Source organism: Centropristis striata, chromosome 12 (assembly GCF_030273125.1).
Source record: "Centropristis striata isolate RG_2023a ecotype Rhode Island chromosome 12, C.striata_1.0, whole genome shotgun sequence".
NCBI classification, from domain to species: Eukaryota; Metazoa; Chordata; class Actinopteri; order Perciformes; family Serranidae; genus Centropristis; species Centropristis striata.
Window position 1 is genome coordinate 21,808,712 of NC_081528.1, and position 27,183 is coordinate 21,835,894.

The 27,183-nt window shown below is 39.7% G+C and overlaps 1 protein-coding gene across 1 annotated transcript in view; it reads right to left on the minus strand.

Annotated features, from left to right (window-relative positions):
- tenm1 (teneurin transmembrane protein 1) overlaps nt 1-27,183 on the minus strand; it is a 202,630-nt gene that overhangs the window by 108,327 nt on the left and 67,120 nt on the right. Inside the window, exons 4-5 of the mRNA XM_059345783.1 lie at nt 25,824-26,067; nt 17,116-17,354 (exon numbers count right to left, since the gene is read on the minus strand). Coding sequence (XP_059201766.1) covers nt 17,116-17,354; nt 25,824-26,067 — 483 coding nt within the window. The remainder of the gene's footprint in view (nt 1-17,115; nt 17,355-25,823; nt 26,068-27,183) is intronic.

Here is a 27,183-nt window from a genome sequence, read left to right on the forward strand (position 1 = left end):
TGATGACTCATTCTGATGATGGAGAGGAAAAAAAAGTATGACAAACAGTAACCCAAGTGATCTGTCTTGTACATTCAATTTCATGGGTTTAGTCTCCAGCGAAATCCCTGCTGGTTGTCTCGTACTGTAAGTACTCTATCTTTAGCAGGCAGGTGGGAGAAAAAAAAAAAAACAGGCAGGTGGAGAGAAACGCAAGGAAAAGCATGTTGATGATAGTCTGAATCGCATTTTTATTTAACAATGATAGATTGAGAGACAATCCCACAGAGATCTCCTTTAAACTACAGCCCATTATCAACTCTCTTCTATTGGAATTAAACATGAAATATAGTGTTGCACCTACAAATGTAGGTTTGTATGCATCACCACTGTTTGCACTGCATTATATTACGCAGTAGAGTGGAACAACCTATCATAGTTTCATAAATTAGTCTGTAAGAGTGCTCAGTGAGGGATGACAAGTTATTCCCAAACTGATACATTTAGCATTTCCACCATTCAATCTCTCATGCTCCATTCTCTCCTCACTTCCTCTCGTCTGGATTGCTTTTCTTTCTCTCCTTGTTCTCCGGTGCCCCCCCCATACCTCCGTTAGCCAAGTGTTACCCACTCCAGTAATGACTCTGCAGCGACAGTCCTCACTGGCTCTCCTATCTTCTCCTCCTCGCCACTCCATCCCTCCTCAAAAGCCCCTCAGACCCTACTTGTCCTGCTCCTGCTCATCAGCCTGTCTCCCTCTCTCTCCGTCTCTCTCACACTCTTGTTTTATAGCTGTTGACCTTTTGCTAGAACACTTAGCATCTAGGGCCACAGTGCGCGCTCACACACACACACACACACACAGACTGAAGCGAGGAAGGATAAGGACCTGGGAACGTGATGAGAGGACATTGGTGGAGAGTGCAAGTTTGTGTGTATGCTCTTGTACTTTTGAGGACCTGATGTCCTCACAGCAATATAAAGAAAAGTGCTGACATGTTTGTTGTTCTACACTTGACCAAGTTAATTCTGAGTACTTATAAAGCTGCAGACAAGGACAGGGCTAGGGCTTACATTTGAGGATACAGTTAACCCTCCGAGACCCGTGGGAGCGTCGGCGTTCCCTGCCAACATTACTGTATTTAAGATGCTGTAGCAGGCTTTTAATGCCACAGTGAAGATACCGATGGGGCTAAATTTTCTTGTCGGCTGGTGTTGGCCTATCATAGATATAGATCATTAGAATCAGTATCGGCGTACATGTCGTCTTTTCTATGTTTTTTGCAAAACATTATATCGATAACAACGCTTGAGGTAATTTAGAAATAGTGTCATCATCACATAGTTTGTCCAACAATGCCCTAAGCAAATAAAACGTTGTTTTCTTTATCACCTACAGATGGCTGCTGAGTGAAGAGACAGTGAGGTGTGGGACTTTTGCATTGGCATAGTAGGTCTGGGCGATATGTCAATATAAAAGATATCTATATATTTTTAAATGTAATATGGAATTAGACCAAAACTCATATATCGACATAGTTGAATTTTTTTCTTTCTTTATATATAAATGCTGCCCTTACTAGGGTTTGTCATATTTAGTTATTTTGTAATGTTTGTTATTCTTTTCTCATAAAAATATATTTATTTCAGAAAAAAATTGGCCTATTTTATTTCATAGGCTATTTTTATTTAAGATATTTTTGTTATTTAAATGTGCATTTTATGGAGCTTTGATTTGAAAAAAAAAAGGTACTCCTGTTATACAGTATTTATGTTAACTTAAATAAAAAAGTTTCAATAACACTACTTGTGACATGTGATATTTGACTTTGGATTTGACTGAACATTTGCTCTCACTTTGCAATAAAATATCAGGATATATATCAGGATATATATCGTATATCGATATTGAGCCTAAATATATCGGGATATCACTGCACTATCAACTTGGAAAAGGTCTATTTTAATTCCACACAAATTCACAACATCAACCACAATATGGGCAAACAGTGAATTTTTCTCCTCTAAAATTGGTATCAGTCTCAAAAACACTGTATCTGTCCATCCCTAAGATAAATGTGTTTATTATGTAAATATTTAAAATACACTATATATTAGATATCGCCTTGGAATATCATAAATTGGGTATGATTGTAAAGCTGAGAGTCTTGTGGATATAATGAGCAATGTGTATTCATGTGTGATGATGTTAGTCCCTATTGTAGCATTTTTATGTAGTTAGAACATTATTTTAAACTTTTTTTCCTCACTGTATGAAATGACCTGTTGTGACCTCTAGGATGATGCAGCCTCATGAAGCTTTGTAACCGCAAACTAGAGACCTAGAGCATTTACTGTATGCACTTGCAACATTAAAGACTGGTCGGCCAGTCTTCTTGAAATCCTGTTTTGCTGCATTAAAAACTAATAGAGAGTAGAAAGTTTTCTTTTGTGGACATTGTATGCATTTGTAATAAATCACAATATATCATATTTTATGTCACTGCAATACTCTGCATGATGCAAAATGTTTAAAATTTAAAATATATCATATCATGCCTTAAGTGGCGAGATAATATTGTATTGTGGGCTCTCTGGTGAGTCTCACCCGTAGTTACAGCCTTAGTAGCAGGGTATTGTTAAATTATACAGGAAACTCTGGTGTTTCTGTGCTTTCTTTTGTTGTCTGTTCTTGGCCTAAAATATTTATCGGTCAGCTGAGTTTATAGAAACACACAGAAAACTAGAGGACGAAAAGGGTATCACTAACAAGTCCCCAGATAAAGTCAAACTGGGTAGGATGCAGTTATGTGGCTTGTGTCTCAACCACTCGGCCACCAGCTGCCCAAGAATCTAATGTTTAGGGACATTCTGAGCATCATTAAAAGAAAAATCTAAAAATGAGAATTTAAAGTCATAAAAAATACCTCCAGAAACAGTGATTCCTCTCACCTCTTAACTGTATTGCTTATAGGATTTGAGGCATTTTTGATCCTTCGCGTGGGCACACAACGTACGTACATACACACTCACACAGACACACACTTCGACGCAGCAGGCAGTCAGTTATGCGAGCAGCATGTGCTCAGCGTGAACCTTCACTCTTACTCTCTTTTCCCCTTGTCTGTCTATCTATCTCTCTCTCTCTGTGTCCATCGTTCTCTCCTGTGCTCTTGCAGAAACGCACATAACCGAGCACGTTAGTGAGAGACTCCGAGTGGGTCCAGTCATTATAATGGGAGCGGCAGCAGCACAGTGGAGACAGCGAGCAGCAGTGCAGCGAGCTAACAGGCCGAGGCCCTCGCACACATGAATCATTGATCAGTGTGACAGTGAGATGACTGCCAGAGGTAATAGGACGGCACAGCTGTGAGGGGGTTCTATACTGTACCCTCGCTGACGGCTACCCCGCCGAGATGTGCGTGGAAGATGTGGCAGACTGAGGAGAACGGCCCAGGGTGGAGAGAGAGACTGAAGCAGTTAAGTAGTAAGAGAAAGGGGTGCTTGATGTGGCTTTTTTTAGGCTTTTTTAAACCACCATGGAGAGAAATAAGAGAACAAAAGAACCCAAGCTGGTGGAAATTTGTGGATAAAGTTAGCTGCTGAGATAACAACCTCTCCATTACGACTTTTGTACACGACCAGCTGGAATGCAGAGACGTATGGACGCCATATCTTTACTGTGATTGCAATAAATGGCAACCCTGAACCGCTAAATTCTCTCCAGCATTCTTCCCAGATAGGCAGCTTTTAAAAGCAGACTATTTGAGCTGGTAGAAGCAGAGATAATGCTAGCTTGCAGTTGCTGCTGCAGTTGTTGCTATTGTTGTTGTCAGGCATGTGTGTGTCTCCAGATTAGATAGAAATGATTGTGGGCTCCAGTGATGATTAGATTTCACACTCGTGGTGGGAGAAGGAGTAGGAGATAGAGAAAGAAAATTGTGTGTGTGTGTGTGTGTGTGTGTGTGTGTGTGTGTGTGCATTCATTCGTGCATTCCTGTTTAATGCCTGTGTCACACTACATGCAGTTATCTGGTGTTTGTAACAGTGCTGGACCGGGCTGCAGGACACAATGGGTGAGATTGACTGTGAATATACTGTCTTATCGATAACCATTAAAGCCAAGGTAGCACTGCAGTCAGTTAAAAATGATTTATCAATACTCTCGCGCAAGCGGAAACACACCCAGGCTTGATTGCCAAGCTCTTTTTTGCTCATACACATAGCAAACCGCCGACTATATTCCATCTGACAACCAAAGACTACAGCTGGCTTTGCCCGGCAGCAAACACTTTCAAGAGCATCAGTCATTCGATTTAGTGTGTAGTTTAGCATGTACAGTAAAAGCAATTTCTCATCCAAGTTCTGCATGGCTGTGTCAGCCTCTAGCTAAGCCACAACTTCTGAGGGATGGGAGAAAGAAAGGGAAAGAAGGGCAGAGGGAGATAAAAGGCACGGGAAGACGGAGAGAGGGGAGTAAGAAAGGAGGAGAGAGACAAATGGGGAAAACAAGTGTGAAGGAGAGTGAAGGAGAGGGACTTCAGAGCCAATAAAACAAATCTGTGTCTAAGTCAACGTTAGAGTAGAGACTGAGAGCCTGGGGGTCCTCCTGCCCTCCCATCTTTTCGTCTGTCGGTCCTCTCTCCACTCTGACAGACAAGAGGTGGTAAAGTGTTTTCTTACGCCCCTCCAACCCCTTGAAAGCTACTAATGTCACTGTCATGACTGTTTAAGTGTGTATGTTTGTGTGCATGAGTGTCTGCTGACACTTGCTTTTGTGATAAGTGTGCATGTGAGCCGCGGCAGAGCCTCACTCTGCAATGTCTCAGGAAAAACCTCAGGACTCGTCATCGGTGTGACCTTGCAAAACTCAAATAGGAAGTCCTGTTTGGATAAAAGGGATAAAACGACGGAAAGAGGGATAAAGCAAGAGCGGAGGTGGTGACACACTTCTTACATCTTGAATGATGAGATTTGCTGTATATCCTGGTGTTTATTTACCAGTAAAACTCGTCGTCACTGTCATCTAGTTAGTCACGGTAGCGACAGTACACCAAGTCCAACAGATCAGAGCTTCCTGCTTCACGCATTTCTCTGTTGTTCTTTCATTTCTAATCACGCCCCCTCTCCCTTTCTGTCAGAGTCCCCCACTCTCCCTGTCTGTCTCCCACTCCCTGTCTCACTGATCAAGTCCCTTTTCTGAAAGCTGAGTCATGTTACAACAGACAGAATAGTGTTAAATGAGCAGGGGCTCGGCGCCATGTTAGATTCCCCTCCGGCAGTCACCATCAACCACCACCGAGAGCTAAAACGCTGCAGACAAACGGCGACTCGCAACTGTCGTCAGTCACACACAGCTCCGTCCCTGTGTGTTTGTGCGTGGGTGTGTGTGTGTGTGTGTGTGTCATAAAGAAGATGAGAAAGAAAGAAAAAAGAAGGAGTGTGTGAGTGTGAGTTGCCGTGCACCCCCGTGTGCATGTGTGTCAGTATGTACTTGCTTGGTGAACTATTGGAGCTATTGAGGCTATTTCACTGCAGCCTCTCTGACCTTCTGGAGACATTTTACCAAAGGGCTCTCTCGCCATTCAGGGCTTTCTGACCACAGTCTGTCTAGCCATTTAAAGCAATTTTACCAAAGGCTCCTGTAGCTGTTAGGGCAGTTTTAGCAAAGGCCAGCGGGTTTCTTAGAGCTGCATCAGACGACCAAAATAGAGGACTGAAAACAAAGAGAAACTGGACCAATCAATACAGACCCCAATGAGGCATGAAGCAGCTGGCTGAAAGAAGCTGGGGGTGAGGAGCGCACACACACGCACACACACACAGACACACACACATATATAAGCATACACAATCGCAATCACAAAGTCACACATGCGCCTTCGCATACATGCACAGGCTTACACACACATCATACATTTGAACTAGGTTACACACGTACGTATGTGAAGCTCACTGTTTTCTGTTGTTGTTGTTTTTACAGATTTTTACCCAAATTTTGTAAAAGAAGGAGAACAGTTTAAACCAACTTTTACCTTACATTTCTCTCCTCATGCACCAAAATAGCTTGTTTTTTTTCCTCCAAGAAAACTGAACAGCACCACAGTTTACAGTCAACAAGAACAGAAAATGCTGCCATGAATAGAAAGTGAAAAGAAAAACGAGGAAGAAACTAGAGCTGTACCGAAAGCCTTTTTTTTTTTTACGTTACATTTCGAACGAAACTGTGAACGTCTGTAGTCAGATGACATTTCTCATTTTTCATATTGTTTAACTTTTTGCAGTGTTGTTTAAAGTCTGTTTGTTCTTTCATGTGAAACTTTTTATGCTGCCAACTTGGCCAGGACTCCTTTGTGAAAGAGATTCAGAATCTCAATTGGACTATTCCTAGTAAAATAAAGGGTAAAAAGAAACAAAAATGATATATTTCATGACATCATCAGCCTAAAAGAACCTTGAACAAAATCCCCCATTTAAATGTGCTGATTTAATAAGTTGGTCATTTTTTAATAACTGTTTTTGAAAGGCTAAATGCCAAGAAATAAGACACTGATTCAATCTAAATAAACAGCAATAAATCACAAGATTTTCTGTCTTTTTAAAAAAAAAACTAAAAGTATATAGCATGTATACACTAGGAGCTGCAACAATTAGATGACTAATCAATTATTTGATTGACAGAAAAATCATGCAACTATTTTGATTAATCATTAAGATATTTTTTTCTGTAAAAATGATTGAAATGCTGTTATCAAATATGAGGATTTCCTGCTTTTCTCAGTTTTTTTATTAGATTAAACTGAACATTTCTTGCTCTGAACTGGAAAAACAAGATATTTGAAGACATCATGGTGGACTTTGTGAAAGGGGGATGTACATTTTTCACTATTGCCTGTCATTTTATAGACAGAAAGAACAATCAATTAATCAAGAAAATAATAGATGATCAAAGTAATTGTTCGTTTCTGCCCTAGCACCTTAAAACACACAAGTAAGGCGCAAATGCAGAAATGCATAGTGACTAAAAGGTGAAAGCCTGAGCTATAATTATAGAACAGATTAAAAACATCTGTTGAGACGAAGAGAATAAAGCCAATACGCAGTGCAGAACACGGCAGCATTGCTGTACTGTGACTGAGTCACTGTGTGTTACAGCATTTTTGTGTCCAACTGAACAGTGCTGAGCCAGTAAACTCCTAATAGAAGGGGTTCTAGTTTCCAGGCCCTACTGGAAACAAGTTGTAGCAGCCAATCTTACCCACTCAGCATTGCTGAGTAGATAATTGCTTGCCGGTTGCCCTCCTTGACAGAGCTGCACAACGAAGAGGATCGCCACTGATCCCAGACAAACAGGCGACCACCTGTTCAAAAGCCTTCCTTAGGGAGAAGGTAACATTTCATTAGAACCAGCCTGACTCAACACCTCAACAGCTTCATTTCGACAGCCATCACCGGATTCAGCTGCCCTTCTGATTTTACCTCTGTACACAATCTATGGCCTTCTGCCCGCCACCTGCTATCAGAACAGACTGCAATCCCCACTGTTACTGTTCACTCCACTGAGGTTATAATCGTCTCAACCTGTTAGTTTTCACAATGTTGCATTCATCATATTATGCACTAAACCACCTATGTATAGCTTCAGGAACTGATGTCACTAAATGGCCAACATTTTGTGAAGCATTTTCCCCTAGTGCAGCTATCACATAGTGCAGTACAGTACGTGTGATGGCCTGCAGATTGTGCTGTCTGATTGGGGCACAGCTCAGGCTGAATAAAAGTAGCAGATCTTCAGCAGAGTGAATCAGCACATTTGAGCTTTTCCAATTTAGACTTGGACTATCCTTTTTATTTTGGGCATGTCTTTTCTTCCACATGGATTTGTTCAAAGTCTCTGCTCCTTTGTACTTTCCATCAGCACGCTAAAAGAGTTTTCTGTTGGGATATTTTCTTAATTACATTGCGCATAAAAGCTGATTCTGAAAATTACTCATGAAGAAATTGTTTGATAAAATAAACAACCAGTACTGCACTATTTCTAATGCTCATTTCCCACCAAGTTACTCTGTAATTGCAATGTTCATAATAACAGCATCTAAATACTAATTTGCTGTTGGTGCCTTTAGCTTAAGGAAAAAAGGTAAAGCCGTCCCTTGCTGGAAACACTAACTATTTTTTTTCAATCTCTATTCCGAAGAAAGTTTTTTTGTGGTTTATGTGTGTTTAGTGAAACACTATAAAAGAGAGGAGCACTGGTGCTGAAGATAGGAAGCTAGCCAGCTTTATGGCAAGTAAGAAGCAGTGCTGGATCACCACCAACATGAGACCTAAGTAGGCTTTTAGGATCTTCCCTTCTGTCTGACAGGAGGGGTGAGGAATATTAAAAGATATACTGTGAGGCGAAATATATTTGCTCCTCAGTCCAAGATACTGTAAGTACAACCACAATATCAGGGAGGCAGAATGGCCAGGAATATTATTTTTGATTGATGATTGGTCGATAACTTTTTACATTATTGTCAACAGCACAAAACGGTTTAATCTGATAAGTGAAGCATAACCTTTGTTCACTTTTAAATCAAACCCCCTTTCACATATGGACTGCAAGTTTGAACTTATGTAGAATTTACCTGGAGAAGCTGTATGCGAGAGGATGGATGTCCAAATCAGTTGGACCTGACATTAAAAACAGACTTCACGTTGCCAGCAAGCCAATGGGTGTGTTGATGACATTTCTATTAGCGCAAAATTGGAAAAAAAAACACAAATCCAAGGGTGAAGATGAAGGGTTATTTATACAAAGACGCCAACGGGAAAGTTTTACTTGGAGAGACGAGACTCAGCAGTGTGCTTTCTGCGATATGCGCTTTTTCATTACCTGTTTCTATCTCTCCCCTAAACCAAACAGAGTACTTCAAGTAAGTGAGCACGTGTCTGACACGGAGAATCTCCTGTCATGCGCTACATGTATGAATAGGCAACTGCAGGATTTTCTGGACATTACCTGGAGTTCATATGAGAAAACAGCTTCGAAAGCCTTTTTCATAGCAGACAATTTTTCTTGACTTGTCATGGTAGAGAAGTAGAGGGGTTACTAAAGCAACTAAATGAAATTTTATTATGATGAGCTGTGCTTTCCCTACCGTGTCAAAATATCTCCTGAGAAAAATGCCTATTCCCACACAATTGGAGTTGCTGGATGATTCTATTGAGCGATATTGGTTCTGTAATGAGTCTAAATCTGTTGTTAAAGTCTTCTTTTGACAATATCTCAAATATACCTGGGACAGAATGTACTGTAGGCTTACATATTCCCTGATAAAAGGTCAACTACCTTGTCAAAACAGTCTCACATTTTCTTTAACCTTTAAGATCCACTGGTCTGTATCCTTCATGAGCCCACCTTGTCTCATATCTTTACCAGACTTCACTAAAACAGGAGCTGCTATCAGATGGTGTGTCCACTCAGTCTAAAGTCGACACACCATCTGATAACAACTTTTTTTAAACCTATATGCTACTAAAAAATTCACTCTCCATCCGCCCACAATTCTCCACTCCTCTGCTCTTCTCCAGTGCTTACAACTTTGAAAAACTTCCCAGAGCCCTTAAGCACTTTTATTTAAAAAAACAAGACTATGCAACAAATCTAGAAAGTCTTTGAGCAGGCACCGTTCCTTTCCTCAGGTACTTTCATCAGTTACAGCTCTCCAGTTCACATAGCAGCTGCTAGTTATGCAAGTTGGGAGCCAAGTTCAGTCAACCGACCAGGCAGTAAGTCTGAAACATAAATGAACTGCATCTGTGCAGGCACTGTGATGAACCACCAATCACTAGTCACAATTGTTTCCCTCCATTACCCCACATACTAAAAATGAAGCACTTTCTTAGCTATATTTAGAGGTAATTAAAAGCTAATTGGCTCTTTTTTTGCTTTTCAAAAGGCAAAGCTTCTTAGGCTCTCTCTCTCTGGGTCTCTAAAATAGACCAAATCTCGGCAGATTTCCATAAACAACAAAACGGACACACTTAGAACTGTTAAATGGCAGTGCTAGCTTAAAGCATATCAAACTATTATGTAGTTTAGGCAGTAACTCACCTTTCCCACCACTGAAAAAAAAATCCCTTCTTTGCTTTCTGCTTCTCTCTTCTCTTTTCTGATTCCCTGCTAAGTAGCTGCCTTTAATTTGGGGAAACTGTAATGCGACATTAATGCCGTTAACGTTAGCTAAAATACGCGCATTAATAACGGTCAAACCAAACAGTTAGAGCAGGTGCGGAATAAACCATTTGCATCCTATCACGGGGGTAACAGCAGGCAGAGGGCAGCCACATTTTCTTTTCTTCGCTCCTAATTTAGTCTGTCTCCTATATAATTCTTCAGCTGATTTATTTTATTTTTAAGATATTTTTTAGGCATTTCATAGCTTTTATTGATAGCGGAGATTCAGAGTGAAAGGGGGAGACAGAAGGGAAGACATGCTGGAAGGGGCTCGCAGTCGGATTTGAACCCGGGCCGGCCGGACTGAGCCTCTATGGCATGGGTCTCAAACTCGCTACCCGCGGGCCCCCATGACGATATTTTGTGGCCCCCACCTTGATATGAAAGTTTAATGTCAGTTTTATATGAATGGCACTGTACCTTGTTGTGTGTGGAATGTTCCTTTAATTACTTTTTTGGTAATTTTGTGTCTTTTTTAAAATAATTTTGTGCCTTTTTTTAAAGAATTTTGTGTATTTTTTGGTAATTCTGTGTATTTTTTTAGTCATTTTGTGTCTTTTTTTGGTCATTTTGACACTGCCTCCTGTGGCCCACAGGTAATTTGAGTTTGAGGCCCCTGCTCTACGGTATGAGCTCTACCAGGTGTGACACAAGGAACCTTATTTTATAGTTAATATTTTATAACTATTTTATAATATACACATTCTGGGTTACTTTCAAGTACAATGAGATATTGTTTGAACAAAAAATAGGTAAGAATTGTTCCGTCGTTCATTGTTATAAATTGATCATTTTATTAATAATTTGACACAGGGGCCACAGCAGGAGTCAAGGGCTTCTTCACAGGGGCCACTGCCACCTACAACTTTGGGACAGTTCCATTATTGTTGTAAAAAACCTTTTTTATGCCAGTTTACTCGAGATAATACAAATGTAAAATTAAGAGTTAAATCATGTTGTACCTGTCACTGTTTTTCTTAGTTGTAAGATGTTCCTTAATAGTCTTTTTCACATCAAACATGTTAAATATTGCCATAAATCATTTGTCCATCTCACAACGTGTTTAATGATCAACAAGATTATCTTAATTCATCACTGTCACTACCCGAAAGGTGCACTCTGTTTGGCTCACATTAGCACAGTAATATTGACAGCAGAGTGTAGCAAACCAGAAAACACCACTGTTTACACCCCAACTTCACGTGTGACTGTTAGATAGCAGCTGAAAGAGTGAAAAAAGACTATGTTTACCATCGTGTTACACATGTGTGACATCTGTGGTCACACATTTTGACTCCCACAAAAATGATACTACAGCCTAGGGCGGCTTATCTGATATTAATAATTAACAATTAATCCTTTAATTAATCAAGGCTGTATGCTGTGTGTCTTCAGTAATACTGTTTTTGTGTTTGTGACAGGAAATATATATGAAAAAATAAGAATTCTGTCTAATAATGGTTCTCCAAGGTCCCCACAGATCCCTGTAGTCATACATATTGTTGGTAAATGTGAGCGTACGTCAGAGTTAATGTCTTCTTGCTGTAATATATGGTTGGCATAATGTGCTCCTGAGCTCTCAGTTGTAATTCCTCAACTTGTTAGCCAGGGTGGTCAACACCACAGAAAAGAACAAGCACTTAATTCATGATAAGCTATAATCAGCCTGGTGCTTTGAGACGGACCAGGCTGGCTAGGACGTTTGGAGGAGAAATCCAGATCAAGAGGGAGCGACTTAAGGGCTCTCAATCAGTCCTTGCCACCCAGCACATATTGTTATGCAATTACAGATTATTTTCTAAATCAATTCATTTGTTGATTAATTGATTAAACAGACCGAAGCCAACCGCAAGATGTTTGAAATTTACAATGATATAAATATCACATTTAAGAATCTGGAGGCAGAAAATGTTTTTGCTTTATGAATTACTCAAATGATTAATCAATCAAAAATGCTCATTGTTACTTCATCAATCAATTCTGTTCATAGAATTTTTGTCAACTCATTAATTAACTAAATAATTTCAGCTCTTTTATAGGCTACACATTTCTTGGAGCAATTAGCCAAATAATCAATTAATGGGTTGACAGAAAATGTATACAATTATTTTTATGGTCAATTCATCAAGCAAAAAATGACAGCGATTGGCTGCAGCTTCTGAAAAGATGTGCTGTTTTCTGTTATATTCTTATGAACTAAATATATTTGGATTTTCACTGTTGAAAGAAAAAATTGAAGGCTGACCCTCAGGCTCCGGGAAACCAAATCCGGAAAATAATCTGCAGATTTATTGATCATCATTAGTTGTAGCTCTAATAAACACACACACACACACACACACACACACACACACAATCTTTCTTCTTGTGAGTTCAGTTAGAGACTGTACTGAGTTTGACCCCTGTGAATAATGGCTAACTTTTAAGGCAGATGCTCTGAATTGCCTTGAATCAAACTGTGAAAGCAGATTTACTGAAGGGAAATAGCGTGAAAGTAATGAACTTAAAGCCACTAACGACTCATTTGGTTCTTTATGGAACCACCAGGACCCCTGAAGCAGCACATATTGCACAACACAACGATAAAGAAGATCTTAGCTTAAAGTGTACACTGTCTGTGTGCAAGTGACTGAAATGTGATTGTGGAGGTGATTATTTGATTGCAGGGTGCTTCTGACTTGCTCATTTCAATTGCGTCAGGAGCTTCTCCCCTGTTACCATAGAGACGGTTATCTTTCATAACTGACACATCCCGCCCTCTCCTCATATTTGATTCAACAACCGAGGATTGTAACTGTTTAAAAAAGCAAGACAATCATTAATGCAGAAAATACTCTAATTAGCTTTTTTTCTGACAGCATGATAGAGCAATCGTAGGTAGGTTTTTTCTTTCTTTTTTTACGGAGGCAGGACTTAAATGAGGCTTGGAATAGAAAATGAGTTACTGAGTAGCTAAATGAGTAGTGTTGTCAGTAGCAATATTCTTCAAGATTACAGATGCAATCCTAATCTGTCCTCTATCTCTCCTTAAATGCCCCGTTCGCTATCATAATGCGCGCTGCTCATATCTGATGGCCGTGTTGTGCTTAATAACAAGCTACGACTGCGGGAGGGAGGGGTACGTTGGGAGATAAACAAATTAACAAAGCTATTCACAGCCCCTGCAACACCAGGGGGTATGGGAGGAGAGGAAAGAGGGCAGTAAAGAAAGAGAGGAGGACTGCCTTAGCTAATCACAACAGGGGGCATACAGTACGCTGCAATCACTTAGGCACAGCATTATCTCTGCAATCATGCATCCTCCTATTGTTGTGCTAATTGGAAACCTTAATTTGAGACATAATATTATTGCCTCGTTATTTGCCGGGTTACTTTGCCCAAAATTAATAAACAAGTCACATAACTTGCACAAAGAGCTTTAAGGACTGGCATTGATTTGAGGTGGGAATTAAGAAGTGCTTCCAAAAGTGTCAAAAAATTTTTGGATTTGCACGCCACATCACTGTCAGATGTTGCTGTTGAATTATTAAGACCTACATAAAGTGTTGAGGATCTGCTGGTACAGTACTAGTCACACCACACCTCCACTTAGCATGTGAGATCGGTAACCAGCTCCGTTACTTGCTGAACCACGGATGGCTGCGGCAAGGAGTGTAAAGTTTGGCTGAGCGTCATGAGAAGAGATGAAGATTCAGCCAAATGTAACAGCTGCGTTAAGATGATTTTCACCAAGGACGGGAAGCAACTCCAGCATTTTCAAATGTTGAGCGCCAGCTTGGCACCACTTAAGGAATATGTCTTTTCTTTTTATATGTTGCAAATGTCTTCATTTACTGAAAAGTATCTGCAGTGTCACACTGACAGAGAATACACACCAAGACTTACAAGGTGTTGTTATTATTGTAAATACTTACATGGAATGTACATAAGTTGTAATATTACATGTTTAATTTTCTATGAATCTTGATTAATCCATTAATCATTTGGTCTTTAAATGGAAGAACAACCCAGTCTTCAGAAGAAATATTGGCATTGTAGATTTTTCGACATATAAATCTCAACATTTTTACACATATATTTTGAAGATGAACGGTTCTGAAGTGCTGCAGCCCGTGACACATGATGACCAAAACATGCTGTAAAAATGTGACAATTGCTGTTTTTAACATTCTTGTCTCAATTCTGTTCAGTTTGTTATCAGTATTTTGTATATCTGTTTCTTGTCCAGTGTGAAGTGACTTTAAGTACCTTTTAAGCACTATATAAATCAGATTTATTATTATGATTATTATTTTAAAAATATTTTGGTTAAGGTTGGGTTACAATAATGGGTGAGGCTAAAAAACCCCCCTTATTTCACACATAACTTCAGCCAGAACACCAATTCTGGACAAAACTAGTTACAACGGGACACAAACACCTTGCAGTTTAGAGTCACAGCTTTGTTGGTACCGTCCGTATACAACAGCAGACTAATGTGGCTTTGTCACCAGACATAAAATTGCAGATCAACATATATGTGTTTTCCAGAAACATAAAATGGCAACATTTTCTGCTGGCGACTGGGCTGCAAAGAAAATAGCAACCTTTTAATCCAAAAAATAATTCAGTCATATTGCTTTTCTGTCTACAGAGACAAAGAAAAGTAGCACATAATCATAACTGAGGTTGGAAAAAAGGGAAAATTTGTCATTTTTGCCTAAAACTGAAACTTTCTTTTGACCAGCTAACCATGTTTTAGTTTATTTTAATTAACCACAGTGGCATTGTAATTATATATTTGTGCAGAAAAACCTTGTACTGTGTTAAGTAATGAAATGGTTATTTTAAATGCGTATTGAGCTAGCTAGCTTCAGCACAGGCAACTTTAAAAAAAGGTCAAATAAATCAATTATAAAAACATTAAATAATCCCTTGTTATGTTATGAGAAACATGTTCTGCATTTAGAAAACATATATAAAAAAAGAATAATATAAAATAAGAAATCCATTGCTATTAATAAAAATCCATTGTAATTCTACGGGAAAAAACATTCTGCATAAAAATAGGAATATTAAATACGTATAACATTTAATATGTATAACACCTGCCCAGCTAAGTACAGTAGAAAACCCTGCAGGAGCTGATTATATTTGGAATAAAGGATCATTCATTAGCATATTTTAAACTCTGTTTATTAAATATGAAAATGTATTCTGTTTCTTATTATAATGCCTATGATAATAAGAATTAATATTCAATAAGACCCTGATTTAATGAGAGACAGACTCAAAATCAATAAATATCTGCATGGCTGTTATTTGATGAAGATGAAAAAGCGCAAAACTACTGGGGGAGATTTTTTTTTCTCTTCCTGTGAGTGGCTGTTAATTAATTCGTTAAAATGACTGAATCATTATGTAATGAGAGAACCTAATCATCTGGTGGCCTGTGTCTCAACCTCTCCCCCCAGACAAAGACATTAAGCCCATGACCACTTTAATCTTGCCATTTGAATATCTTTGATTTACAGGCGAACATATCATCTGCGCTCACATCCCATACGTCTTGACGGAGTTGCCATGGTGATGTCAACATGCAGATCGATCATTGCCAAGCAGGAGTGGAGCATGACACCAATTAAAAGGTGATGTCGTCTCCAAGTCATCACTCACACTCCTCACTAATGCACTAATTACCGGGGCCGGGACATTAATGGAATAGCATGGTTCAGCCTGGGGATTAATCTGCATGGATTCGCCAGAGTGCGTGTGATGTCTGTCTCTGATGCGTGCGTGTGTGTGTATGTGTGTGTGTGTGTGTGATTAATGCCAACCCCCGCCTGCTCCGCCGTGACCTTGAACACCACCACAGGAGGGAAATGAACCGGCTGGGTGGAGGGTTGGGATATCTGCACTCAGGGCGGTGGAGGGAAGACGTTGTGCAGAGGTGGAGGGCCGGGCCAAGGTTGAGGAGGAACAGGGAGTTGGAGCAATCGGAGGGGATCGATGCATAAATTTGGAATTTGACTTTGACACACTTGGCTGATGATCTTTTTCAGACTGCGGAACAACTGCAGAAACGTTCTCAATTTTAACGATCCAAATTAATAACGAAATTAGTCCTAGAATTCCTTCAGATCCTTCATTTTAAAGCAGCAATACTGCTTAAGAATGTAATTTTTAAAAAGGGGGTTACTGAAAAAAAGGCGACTTCGAAACAAATTAAACAACTTTTAATATTGAATAAACTAATAAAAATATACATTTATTAAAAAATAAGAACAAGCAACAAGGTCATAAGCTGAGACAAACAGGGATATATTAATGTGATATAAATAAGGCGGAAAAAGGCAGAAAAGTAATAAGGTGTGCGTTTGTTTTTGTCTGTGTGTGTGTGTGTGTGTGTGTGAGACAGTGAATAAGTTAGTACTTATTGGACTTGTGTATTCATCATGGAATAATTACCAGTTTTGTGCGCTTTAGTCCAGGAAAGTTAATTTACAATTTAGACGATCCTACAGAGGGTCACATTTAGAATATATTACCTGCTGTTTTTAAAGCCTACTCCTTCAAAGTAAGAGCGCAACATTTTCAGCACTCCTGCTTTGATCCCTATCGATCGTCTCTCTTCTGTTTTGTTTGTTTTGGTTTTTTTTCCTGCATTTTTTTTTACCCTTTGAAGCCTGTACATTGTGTGTGCGTGTTAAAATTGCTGTTCGAGTTTGTTTCTGTATTTCTTTTTTATTGATTCCTTTTTGAATTAATTAGGCAGTGTCTTGACAAGCCTCCCAATTTCCTGGCCCCTCCAGCAATCTGTTTTTGAAAATGTTGAAATAAAAATCAGAACAAACAAACAAAAGCAAATCTTCCTGTGCAGCTGCGCATGACGACAAACTTGCCACAGCGGATGCTTGGTGTGTGCTGTAACTCACCGATGACGTATGTGAGCAGCAGGGCCAGGGTGAGTGTGAGGAGTGATGCAGACAGCGCTGTACACTTCCAGTTGCAGCAGCGGTGAGGCTTGTTGAAGGTAAACAGTGGTCTGGTCACGCTGCTGCGAGGGAGAGGCCGGGGCGGAGGGGAGTACACAGTCCCAGACGTCAGGGGGTAACCCTGCCCCGCCCCTGACAGGAGAGCCGATGAACCAGAGCCCTGCTTGAACAGGAAGTGTCTGATGGAGAAACACAAAGAAGAAGAAGTTATAGTTTAACCTGCAACAGGGCGCCACAGGAATGAGTTCTTAAAGCGGGAAGTAGCATTTTAGCACCCTGGGGTCCAGTGGTGGAATGTAACTAAGTACATTTACTCAAGTACTGTACTTAACTACACTTTTGAGGTATTTGTACTTTACTTGAGTTTTTCCATTTAATGTAACTTTATACTTCCACTCCACTACATTTCGCTGACAGCTTTTGTTACTTTACAGGTCAAGATTTAACATAAAATGCATGATACTTTGAAAGTGATTAGACATTTTTTTTTAAATTAAACCACATAAAAGTAAATTAAGTTGTTAAAATGAGCCCTATGTTTTCAAAATTAAAACACTGCTTACATAAATGCCTCAATAATAATAATTTAATAATATACTTGGAATATACAAAACAATCTGAGTGGGTTCATTCTGCATAACGAGTACTTTTACTTTTGATGATTTAAGTACATTTTCATACTGATACTTTTGTACTTTTACTTCAGTAAGTTTTGAATGCAGGACTTCTACTTGTAGTGGAGTAATTTCACAGTGTTGTATTAGTACTTTTACCTAAGAAGAAGAAGAAGTAATCATATCCCTTATCTGATTACTTCATCTGACACTGCTGGGGTCTGACCACTCAAACTCAATGAGGATTTTCAATGGGTTGAGGGTGTCTTAAATAAGGTCTGTGGTTAACACAAGCTGAAGAGATGTTCACTTTTTGTGGATGACATAAAATGGGTTAGCAAATACTCCCACTTCTGAATTTTGGAGGTTTTATGTGTCCTTAAAAAGGTGGTTGCTAACAAGTGGCTAAATGAGACAACAGTGGTTGTTGGACGCAACATATCACACCGGACACGGAAAATAACTCGCTCACTAGTCCACCTCACAGCCTTTCGTCGTGTTTTTCAATGCTCTTGCAAACTAGTGTGGACTGTAAATTAGGTTAATAAACAATTTATTGGGCTACAGATTTGCTAACTTGTCAAAACGGCTGGTTAGCTTGTCGGAGACCCTCTGAAACATAACGGCTGTGATGTTTAAGTCATGCAACTGTGGTGTAGTTCACTATAGCAAAACGGTAGATTTTACTCCTGCTGGCTGCATTAACGCTTCAAACATCATAAAAGGGGTGTTCATTTTGGAAGATTATCCTGCTGAACAAAATGTGTAAGCATCAGTTTGCCACAGAGCCTATTTTCTGCAATGATCCAATGCAAAAATCCCATTGTGAAATTCTCAATAAACCCCATGGTGATGCTAACCTCTGGGTTGGCCTATAAAAGTACTGCTCTCTATTGACTCTTGGCTAAGCCCAACCCCTCTCAGTTGCTGTTGCTATGCCTTGAAACCATGTGCATGAGGCATATGCAGTTTGCAGTGTTTATGGTTGCACACTTAGGTTATTGATTTCACACAGTCAAAGGGAGAACTCTCATTTATAGCCAGCAACCATTGAAATGACAACTGCTGCTGTCAGATTTGATCAGCTGCAGCTAGCTAGCTCATTAAGCTAACACTAGCTCCAGGAGTGTTGACTGCTGACTCATTTAGAGGGTGAAGCTTGTAACAAGGGTCTAAAGTAGGGAGACTCAACTGGCTTTGCCCGGAGGCCACTTGAGAGGAGGGATGCACAAGTTGGAAAAAAATACCTTATTGATTATTTTGACTGATATTACAACAGCTATATGAAGGAATGGTCATTGTATCGTTCTCATTGTCATTTAAAATGTATTAAAGTGATCATGATGTGAATTTTATGCAATCTGACATTGGACTAACTTATGTGTAACCATCAAATCATATTTTTGATATACGTAAGCAGTGGTGGTAAAAGTATTTAGATAAACTTAAGTAAAAGTACTAATACTACACTGTGAAATGACTCCACTACAAATGAAAGTCCTGCATTCAAAGCTTACTGAAGTAAAAGAACAAAAGTATCAGCGTCAAAATGTACTTAAAGTATTTAAAGTAAAAGTACTCGTTATGCAGAATGGCCCACTCAGATTGTTTTATATTACAAATATATTATTGGATTATTATTATCTTTTCATGCATTTCTGCAAGCAGCATTTAACTTGTTGTCAGAGTAAGGCTCATTTTCCTTACTAAATATACTGTTATCTGGTTTAATTTATCAACATGCACAATTATTTTAAATTGATCATATTTTTTTAAGTTTAATATGTAACTCTGTTTAAACCTGTAACTAGTAACTGAGACTGGCGGCTTAATGTAGTGGAGTAAAAAAAGTACAATATTTTTCCCTAAAAAGTAGCTAAGTAGAAGTATAAAGTTAAATATGTGGAAATACTCAAGAAAAGTACAGTACTTGAGTAAATGTACTTAGTTACTTTCCACCACTGGTAGTCAGCGATAAAGACCGTCCACCTCACGTCCAGACCGCTGCTTGATGCTATTAATTTAAGGCTTTTATTCCTTTTCCTGTTCTGTTTTTTAGCTTACTTGTTAAAATATATGTTCTCAATTTATCATTACTAGATGTGACTCAGATGATGAACGTAACACTTACTGTGGGTGTTGGCTTGGATGTGTAACACAGCATTAAGTTCTTTAACATGACCTGCAACTACACAACCTAATGCAGTTATTTAATAATTCTTCTCGTATTAGCCTCGGGAGTAACACTGCTACCACTGCGGCTAATAAGCTAGTTGGCTGGTAATTCTAACGATTGCAGCTGACATTAGAGCAGATAAACACACTGTTTAATCAATTTCTCACACTTTGTCTCCTTTGTTTGGGGTTTCTGAAAAACTCATTACTCTTTAAACTCTTTAAACGCTGAGTATCACTCTTTCTTCAGCCCTGTGCACTTTGACATGCTGAGAAATCCAAAGTTAACGGTTACTAAGCTGTAATTGGACAATCACTATTTAGAGGAAAGGACAATTAATTGCAGTTCTAATCTTATGAGGAGGAAGCAGCTTTGCATTGTGTGACCCACAAACTACCTGCCACCCCTGGGACCCCTGTTTTTTGTCTTTTTAAGTAGATTACAGTGTGAATTTGGAAACAATCTAGGACAGTAGTTCAATCCTTCGCCAATTAGCTTAGCACAGCAAGGACATCATCTCTTCTTAGGTATCTGGTATCTTATTCTGATTCTATTTATAATAATCTGCACTCAGTGGAATTCAGTCTCACTCTGAAGTACGCCTCACTGAAACTCATTTAACGGGCCCCCAAGCTGGGAGATTTTAGAGGAGACCCCTGTCCTGCTATTTTCTAAATGACGCATAAAGGCTGGCTCAGGATTCAAATATGACACACAGGACAGACTGTTCTCCTTTACCTCTGCATGAGGATACAGTCCTCTCAAGCTTCACCTGTTGAGAAAAAGCTCTCAGTACTGTCTAGAACTGTGTAATTCAGTTAAGCTCTTAATATCCCACATGTTTGGCTGCATTTGTGTGCTTTTAATTTAAGTGGTCTCTTAAACTTGCAAGTAATGCATCATCAAAGATTAATCCAGAAAGCTAAAATCAAGGAAGAAAAGTAGCCTAAGAAAATCCCTAAGCACTGCGACTCCGCTCACAATTTATATTATGTTCCACCATAATTTTTTCACGGAGGTGAGCAATAATATGTGACAAATGTAAAACATGGATATTATTCACAGTTAGTGCACTATAACCAGTTAAACAATAGGAAAGTACAAACTGCTATGTGATATACCCAAAGCACATTGTAGATAATGTATAAGCCATAGAATATGAAATGATAAGCTCTTATCCCCGTCCCTCATCAGAGGGTTGCAACATTCAGAGCTTCTCGTCTAATGCAGAGCAGCGCCGAAATGAAAGAGAATGAAAAAGCCCTGGCAGCCAGGGATCAATGACTTACCTAGTCCTTTTTTGACTCATCAAAGCGACTACTTAAGTTATACGGCTGTATTAGTTAAACGAAAATGAGGTTCATTTTCATTATGAAAAAGAGCGCGTTAGATGGCAGATGATGATAGGAAAGTAAGCTGAAGGGCAATTAATCTAGGTAGCATTTCATCTATATTGTGTTTGGATAATAGAGGGTGAGGGTTGGAGGGTGTCAGATGAGGAAGCAGAAATATGGGGGTTAGGAAATTATGCAATTTGGGAAAGTGGATCTGGGCAGGCAATTATAAGCAGTTCCAGCTTGTTCTGGCCACATTGACTTCCATCAAAAAAAGAACAAAGACTGCCGGTGTGGGGAAACAAAGAGGCTGTATTGGAGAGGCAAAAACAGGTATGAGTCATTGTTTTTTTCCTCAGTGTCTCTGTGTGTGCATTTTCCATAAAATATATATCCTGGAGCTCCTGGAATTCTCAGACAAGCAATGATTGCCCCGGGTTACCGTGTGCTCTCCGAGGGTTAATACTGGCTGTGAGTGCGATATGTCGTGGCAGACACGCAGCTTGCCAAAGTGTTATTCTATCCGTGCAGCGAGAGGTGTGAGGTCACAGGCTGCTGGTAGGACCGCGGTCTCTGAAGGGCCCTCAGAGGACAGGCCATTAAAGTGGGGCCAGACAGCAGACTGACAGCATCGCTGGGCACCAGAATGCATCCGCCCCACACCTCATCCATTTGCCCTCATACACGGCAAAAACACATCCATCTTCTCATGTCATTTGGTCTCATATTCAGCCTTGAAGAGGGATTTTTACTTAAAAAACAAGAGTGAAATTTTGCCAGTGGGGTATATCAAGAATGTTCGAGGAATGATGCATGACAGAATAAAGCAGATAATAGAGTGTGTGTCATGCAGATTACAATGCAATTCTCAAAACATAATTATCTGGATAAAAATCGTGAAATTATCTCAAGGCAAAGCGAGACACTAATTTCTAGGGGAAATAGAAAGATGAATTTGGAACTGCTTTACATTAGTGCATGACCAATTTATTTATTCTTATTTTTGTTTAAATTATCAGCTATTGACTGATACTACTGATGTTTATTCAAGTATTTATTCTATTTCTATTTATTCTTTATTTTCTATTTTTGTATTAGAATTAGTGATGCAATGTATGTAGAATTTAAATATAGTTACATGTTCTTTAATAAAGTTTTTTTTTTTTTTAAAGAAAGCAGTCTTCTGAGTACCGTTGCATGATCATATTGGTGCATATTTCACATAGAAAAGTCAAGTCAAGTCAATTTTATTTATATTAAATCACAAATCACAGATTTACGTGGTCCGACACCCTCTGTCCTTAGACCCTCAAAAAGGTCTATTTTCATTTCAGCACTCATTTTTCAATATTAGCTACCATATCAGTAATCTGTGAGTTTGTCCCCTCTAAAATTGGTATGTATCTCAAAAATCCCATATCGGTCAGGCTTGACTTTACATAACTCTAAACAGCCTAATACATTAGAGTAATATCTTAGCTCACATAAAAGAGGGAAAACTCAATAAAGTAGAGTAAAATACAATAAAATCAGACAAAAGAAGGACAAGGGGGACTGCTTCAGTGCTTTTAAAACATTCAAATGCAAATATTTCTATTTTCTGACTCAATAATGGACTTAATTTGGAGTATGATAGATTTTCCATTTCCTTTTTTAAGTGAAATTCTATCTTTTCCATTTTGCCAGTCATCTTCAGCATTTTCCTTTCTGTCCTTTTTTTCTCTTTTTCTGTCTGTCTATAATGTGGCCCTATGGCTGAGTTCAACATGAGACTGAGATGACATCCATCCTTCACTGTCTGCCCTCCCTCCTCTCTCCATCCACCCATGCAGCGCGTGCTGAAAGCTGTGAGTCAGATGGGGGACACAGGAGGCTGCACATGGAGCAACCACACACCTAAGGGTCAATGGTAGTTCAACTCTGAAAGGCCAGAGATAAACTTAGGACAAACACAAGCACATACACATAAAGAAACATAACTCGGCTCGGAGAGGCCCACACAACACAGGCATACACAAAAAGCTGTCAAATACGGGTGAGCATTTTCACATTTTTGAGGCCAGTACACAGGTCGAGTCCGCTGTGGTGCTTTTATTGCTCTGCTGAAGGTGGATCAGAGCAAAAGGGATCAGAATCCAGCTGAAGAAATTGCATTTGTCAACGCGTGTGGAACTCTATTCTTCTTGTGCAGGGCTTTTAAAAATGCTTCACTGTTCTTCCTGGCTGCCTGCCTTTGATCTTCTCAGACAATATCCAGGGGCGACGCCCAGGAAGCTCTGAATTCATATCAGAGGGCAGATTTCCCCCGAGACAGGAAGAAAATGAGAGTTCCCTCTCTTCAGGAGGTCTGAGTCTACGGCCCAAGGGCTGTCTCTACCTGGATATGTGAGAATTGACTGTGTGTGTGGGTGGAAGCCTGTGTGCATGGGGTAGAGGTGCATGCAGATATAACATACAAGTGCATTAAAGTTATTCTTTAGTGGTTGCACATGCACAGCGTGGGATTCAAGTAGTCTCATTTCATCGCAATAAGAGGTGGCAGAGAAGGCAGGACACCAGTCAATTTATTACAGTCCTAACATTTGTTATGCCTCTTAACACACCCAGTGTGAGACCCAGTCAGATATATTGAATATCCATATCTGCATCCTTCCACTTACACCAGCCAGCCTCTGCAGAATCATAACGGATATGCAGCTGAAAAGGAAATCTATGCACACTTCAAACAATCTTAATCTCTGGTGACGTAACGTCAATACATTTCAATACAGATTCATCAAATACGCTTCTAGGAAAATGGAAGCGTACTTGACAACAAGAGATGTTGTAACATTTTTTAAGGTCACTTATAATTCCACTGGCATGAAACTCCATGTCAACTTTGTAAACACTTGATAAATCTTTAATCTCACGGCTGAGATTGAGCTGATAGCGGCAGCATCGGGGGTGAGAGAGAAAATATGAAATCATTAGATTAGTAGTGTATCTGGGAATGTGACAGAGGAGCGCGCTTGAATATTAAATCCAACCCAACAGTTAAGAAGTGAAGACTTAGTCATTGTTTCTTGTCCTCCCCCACCACCAAAATCCAGATAAAAAAAGAGCCAATAATATCTGAATTATGTTATGAAGGGACACTATTCTATTGACTATGAATATGATTACATTTTATGGTTCAGAACTAATAGCGCACTATCAAATTAAACTTATTTGACTATAAAGTCCCAAATGCAAAAATGTATTACTACAAAAAGGCACCATCCAATAAACTGAGCCACTGCGGAAATTGTGTTTTATAATCACATCTCTCTTCGGGAGAGACTTCTTTATGTTCAGCAAATACCGTTTGAACGATTTGAAACGCAAAAAAGGCGTGAATTTTATTTATGGTGGATTTTCATTTAAAGCAAAAACACACATGAATAAGTGCTGTAATTACAATGCACTTCTGACAAGTCTTTTACATTGATAGTCATGTCTGGCCAATGATTAATTTAAATTGTCACTGAATCTAATTTTATTCTTCCCTTCCTTTAAATGAGGTAAGATCTAATTATGGCCTAATGCATAACTTATTAAAACCCTCTTCTTCTAGTGTGGCAGCCTGCCAATCTCATCCTCACTCATAATACCAGAATTCAGCTGCCGCACCGAGCTCTCATTAAACATGCAAACATATTCTTTTGCACCTTGCTGCTTCTTCTCGAAAAGCAGCCTCACAAATGAGGATCTCCTAAATAATTCTCTGATCAATTATTACTTATGCAGCAAGCAAATGCTTAATTCTGTTTGATGGGACGAGATTCCGGCGGCTTGCCTCCAAGAATTTGAAAATAAAATAAAAATCTCAGGTATAACAATTGGAAGTGGGATCACAATGTGTAACTGAAGAGAGGATTTTATACTCCATACTGACTTACACTTTTATTTTAGGTAGTGGAGACTCAGATACCGGTCCCCTGGTAAATCTTTGGACAGTAGGGGGTAAGAAAATGAAAAAGAATCCAAAAAAACCCTGAAAGATTCGTTATGACTTTGATGGCGTGCAAAGTCCTGTAATAATAATACCCCAGAGGCCTGCATGGTGTTCCACTTACTGCTCTCTACACGTGCAAAACATGTCTATCCGAACAAATCCTTTAGTCCGACATTCATTCTTAATCATTCCACTCTGATTTCTCTAAGTAAAATTGTGAAAGTGTGCCAACTAACTCGCACTCCTGACGAAATAATTTCCTTTAATCTAATGAGCCTCATTTGTGAGATTAAAGAAGTGTCTTTAATCAAGTGACATTCTGTTGAAGTAGGGCGGTTTGCCTTGAAGATATTTTCATTAGAAGGGTTTTCGTTGGAAAAATGACATATCCACCGTTTTGGATTGAAAGCCGTTTGGAACGAAGCCCTCCATTTGTTCCAAATTCCTAAAATCATCTTAACTCTTTTTGTTCACTTGTTTAATTAAAAAAATAAAAAGAAACAACTTGAGAGAATAACCTTTACGGGACATGTGTTGCATTCTCTTACCTGGTCTCTAGGGGAATGTTGCTGTTGAGCACCCAGCTGTTGTGAAGCTGTGCCTGGTCTGTGCTGGAGCTTGTGTCTGCCCCCTGGCCGCCCTGACTGGCCTGGCACCGCGTCGGCATGGTCTTCCTCTGCAGGCTGACTTGAGTGTAGGGTGCCGGGCGGGCACAAGTGCAGGCGTGGGGCGGCGGGGGAGGCGGCGGCAGCGGGCGGAACGTGAACTGACCACCTGGACTGCTGGGCAGCTCTGCGCCGAGAGAGACAGAGAGAAGCAGCGGAGGAGGCGGAGGGAGGGACAGGGGAGAAATAAACATAGCTTTATTAGGAGCGCAGTACCATAAATTACAAATAAAAGTGGCGTGTTAGTTGACAGTTTATTGTTATTATACTGATTGAGGGACATAAATCAGCTTGAAAACTGTGCCTGTCCGGTGCCTTCCCTTCCTACCTGCTTTGATACACTTCCAGCCGCCCTATAAATAGGTTCTTGGCTGGCTGCAACATTGAGCAGTCTTTAAAGAGCTAACAGCTCTGGCTTAATCTGCAGCCGCCAGCCCAAACTACCCATGTGATGTTTATTATGAGATCTGTAGCTCGACGGAATGAGCTAGCCAGCTGTAACTCCCTCACACTGGTAACCTCGGGGTCTAGCTGGAGCTCTCTCAATCCATCATTTATCATTCCCTTTCCCTATAACTCTCACTCTCCCCGGCTCTTCCTCCCTGCTGCTTTCTCTCTCTTTTTCAGTATGTCTTCTAAAAAGCAGGCACAGACTAATTACAGTTTTGCCAGATGAAAATGTGCATGCATATGTTTGCTTAATGCCTTTCTATGTGATTGCAGATGCAGCTGGTTTGCATTCATTTCCATGTGTGCATGTGCACCTGTGGGTGCCAGTGCCAGTATGTATTCATGAGTGTATATCAAGCATCCTGGGACATTTGTTATCAGTGTTTAGGGGGACAGCTGAAGCCATATGGTTGCAGCACGGTTCCACGAGCACGGCAAATCCCTCGTCCCAAAAGACCAAGTCTGTCCAGCTGTATTGACAATGAATGTAATGTTAGCCTGGAACCCTTTTTGTAAGAGAGTCCAGAATCTGCGAGACAGACAGTATTGGCCCACAACTCTATCTGCTGCCAAAACGTCAGCAATAATTTAGTATCTAGAAATGTAACCCACCTGGGAGATTACCACTGTCTTTCTTATTCAAGAGTAAGTATTACACAGCAAACACCGGTGAACACGTTTATGATTCTTGCCAGATGAAAACTGAGAAAGAATTAAATAATCCTGTTTTAGCTCTCGACAGTTTCTATTGCCGGCATAAACACCTGCATGTGACTGCACTTCAGCTGCCATT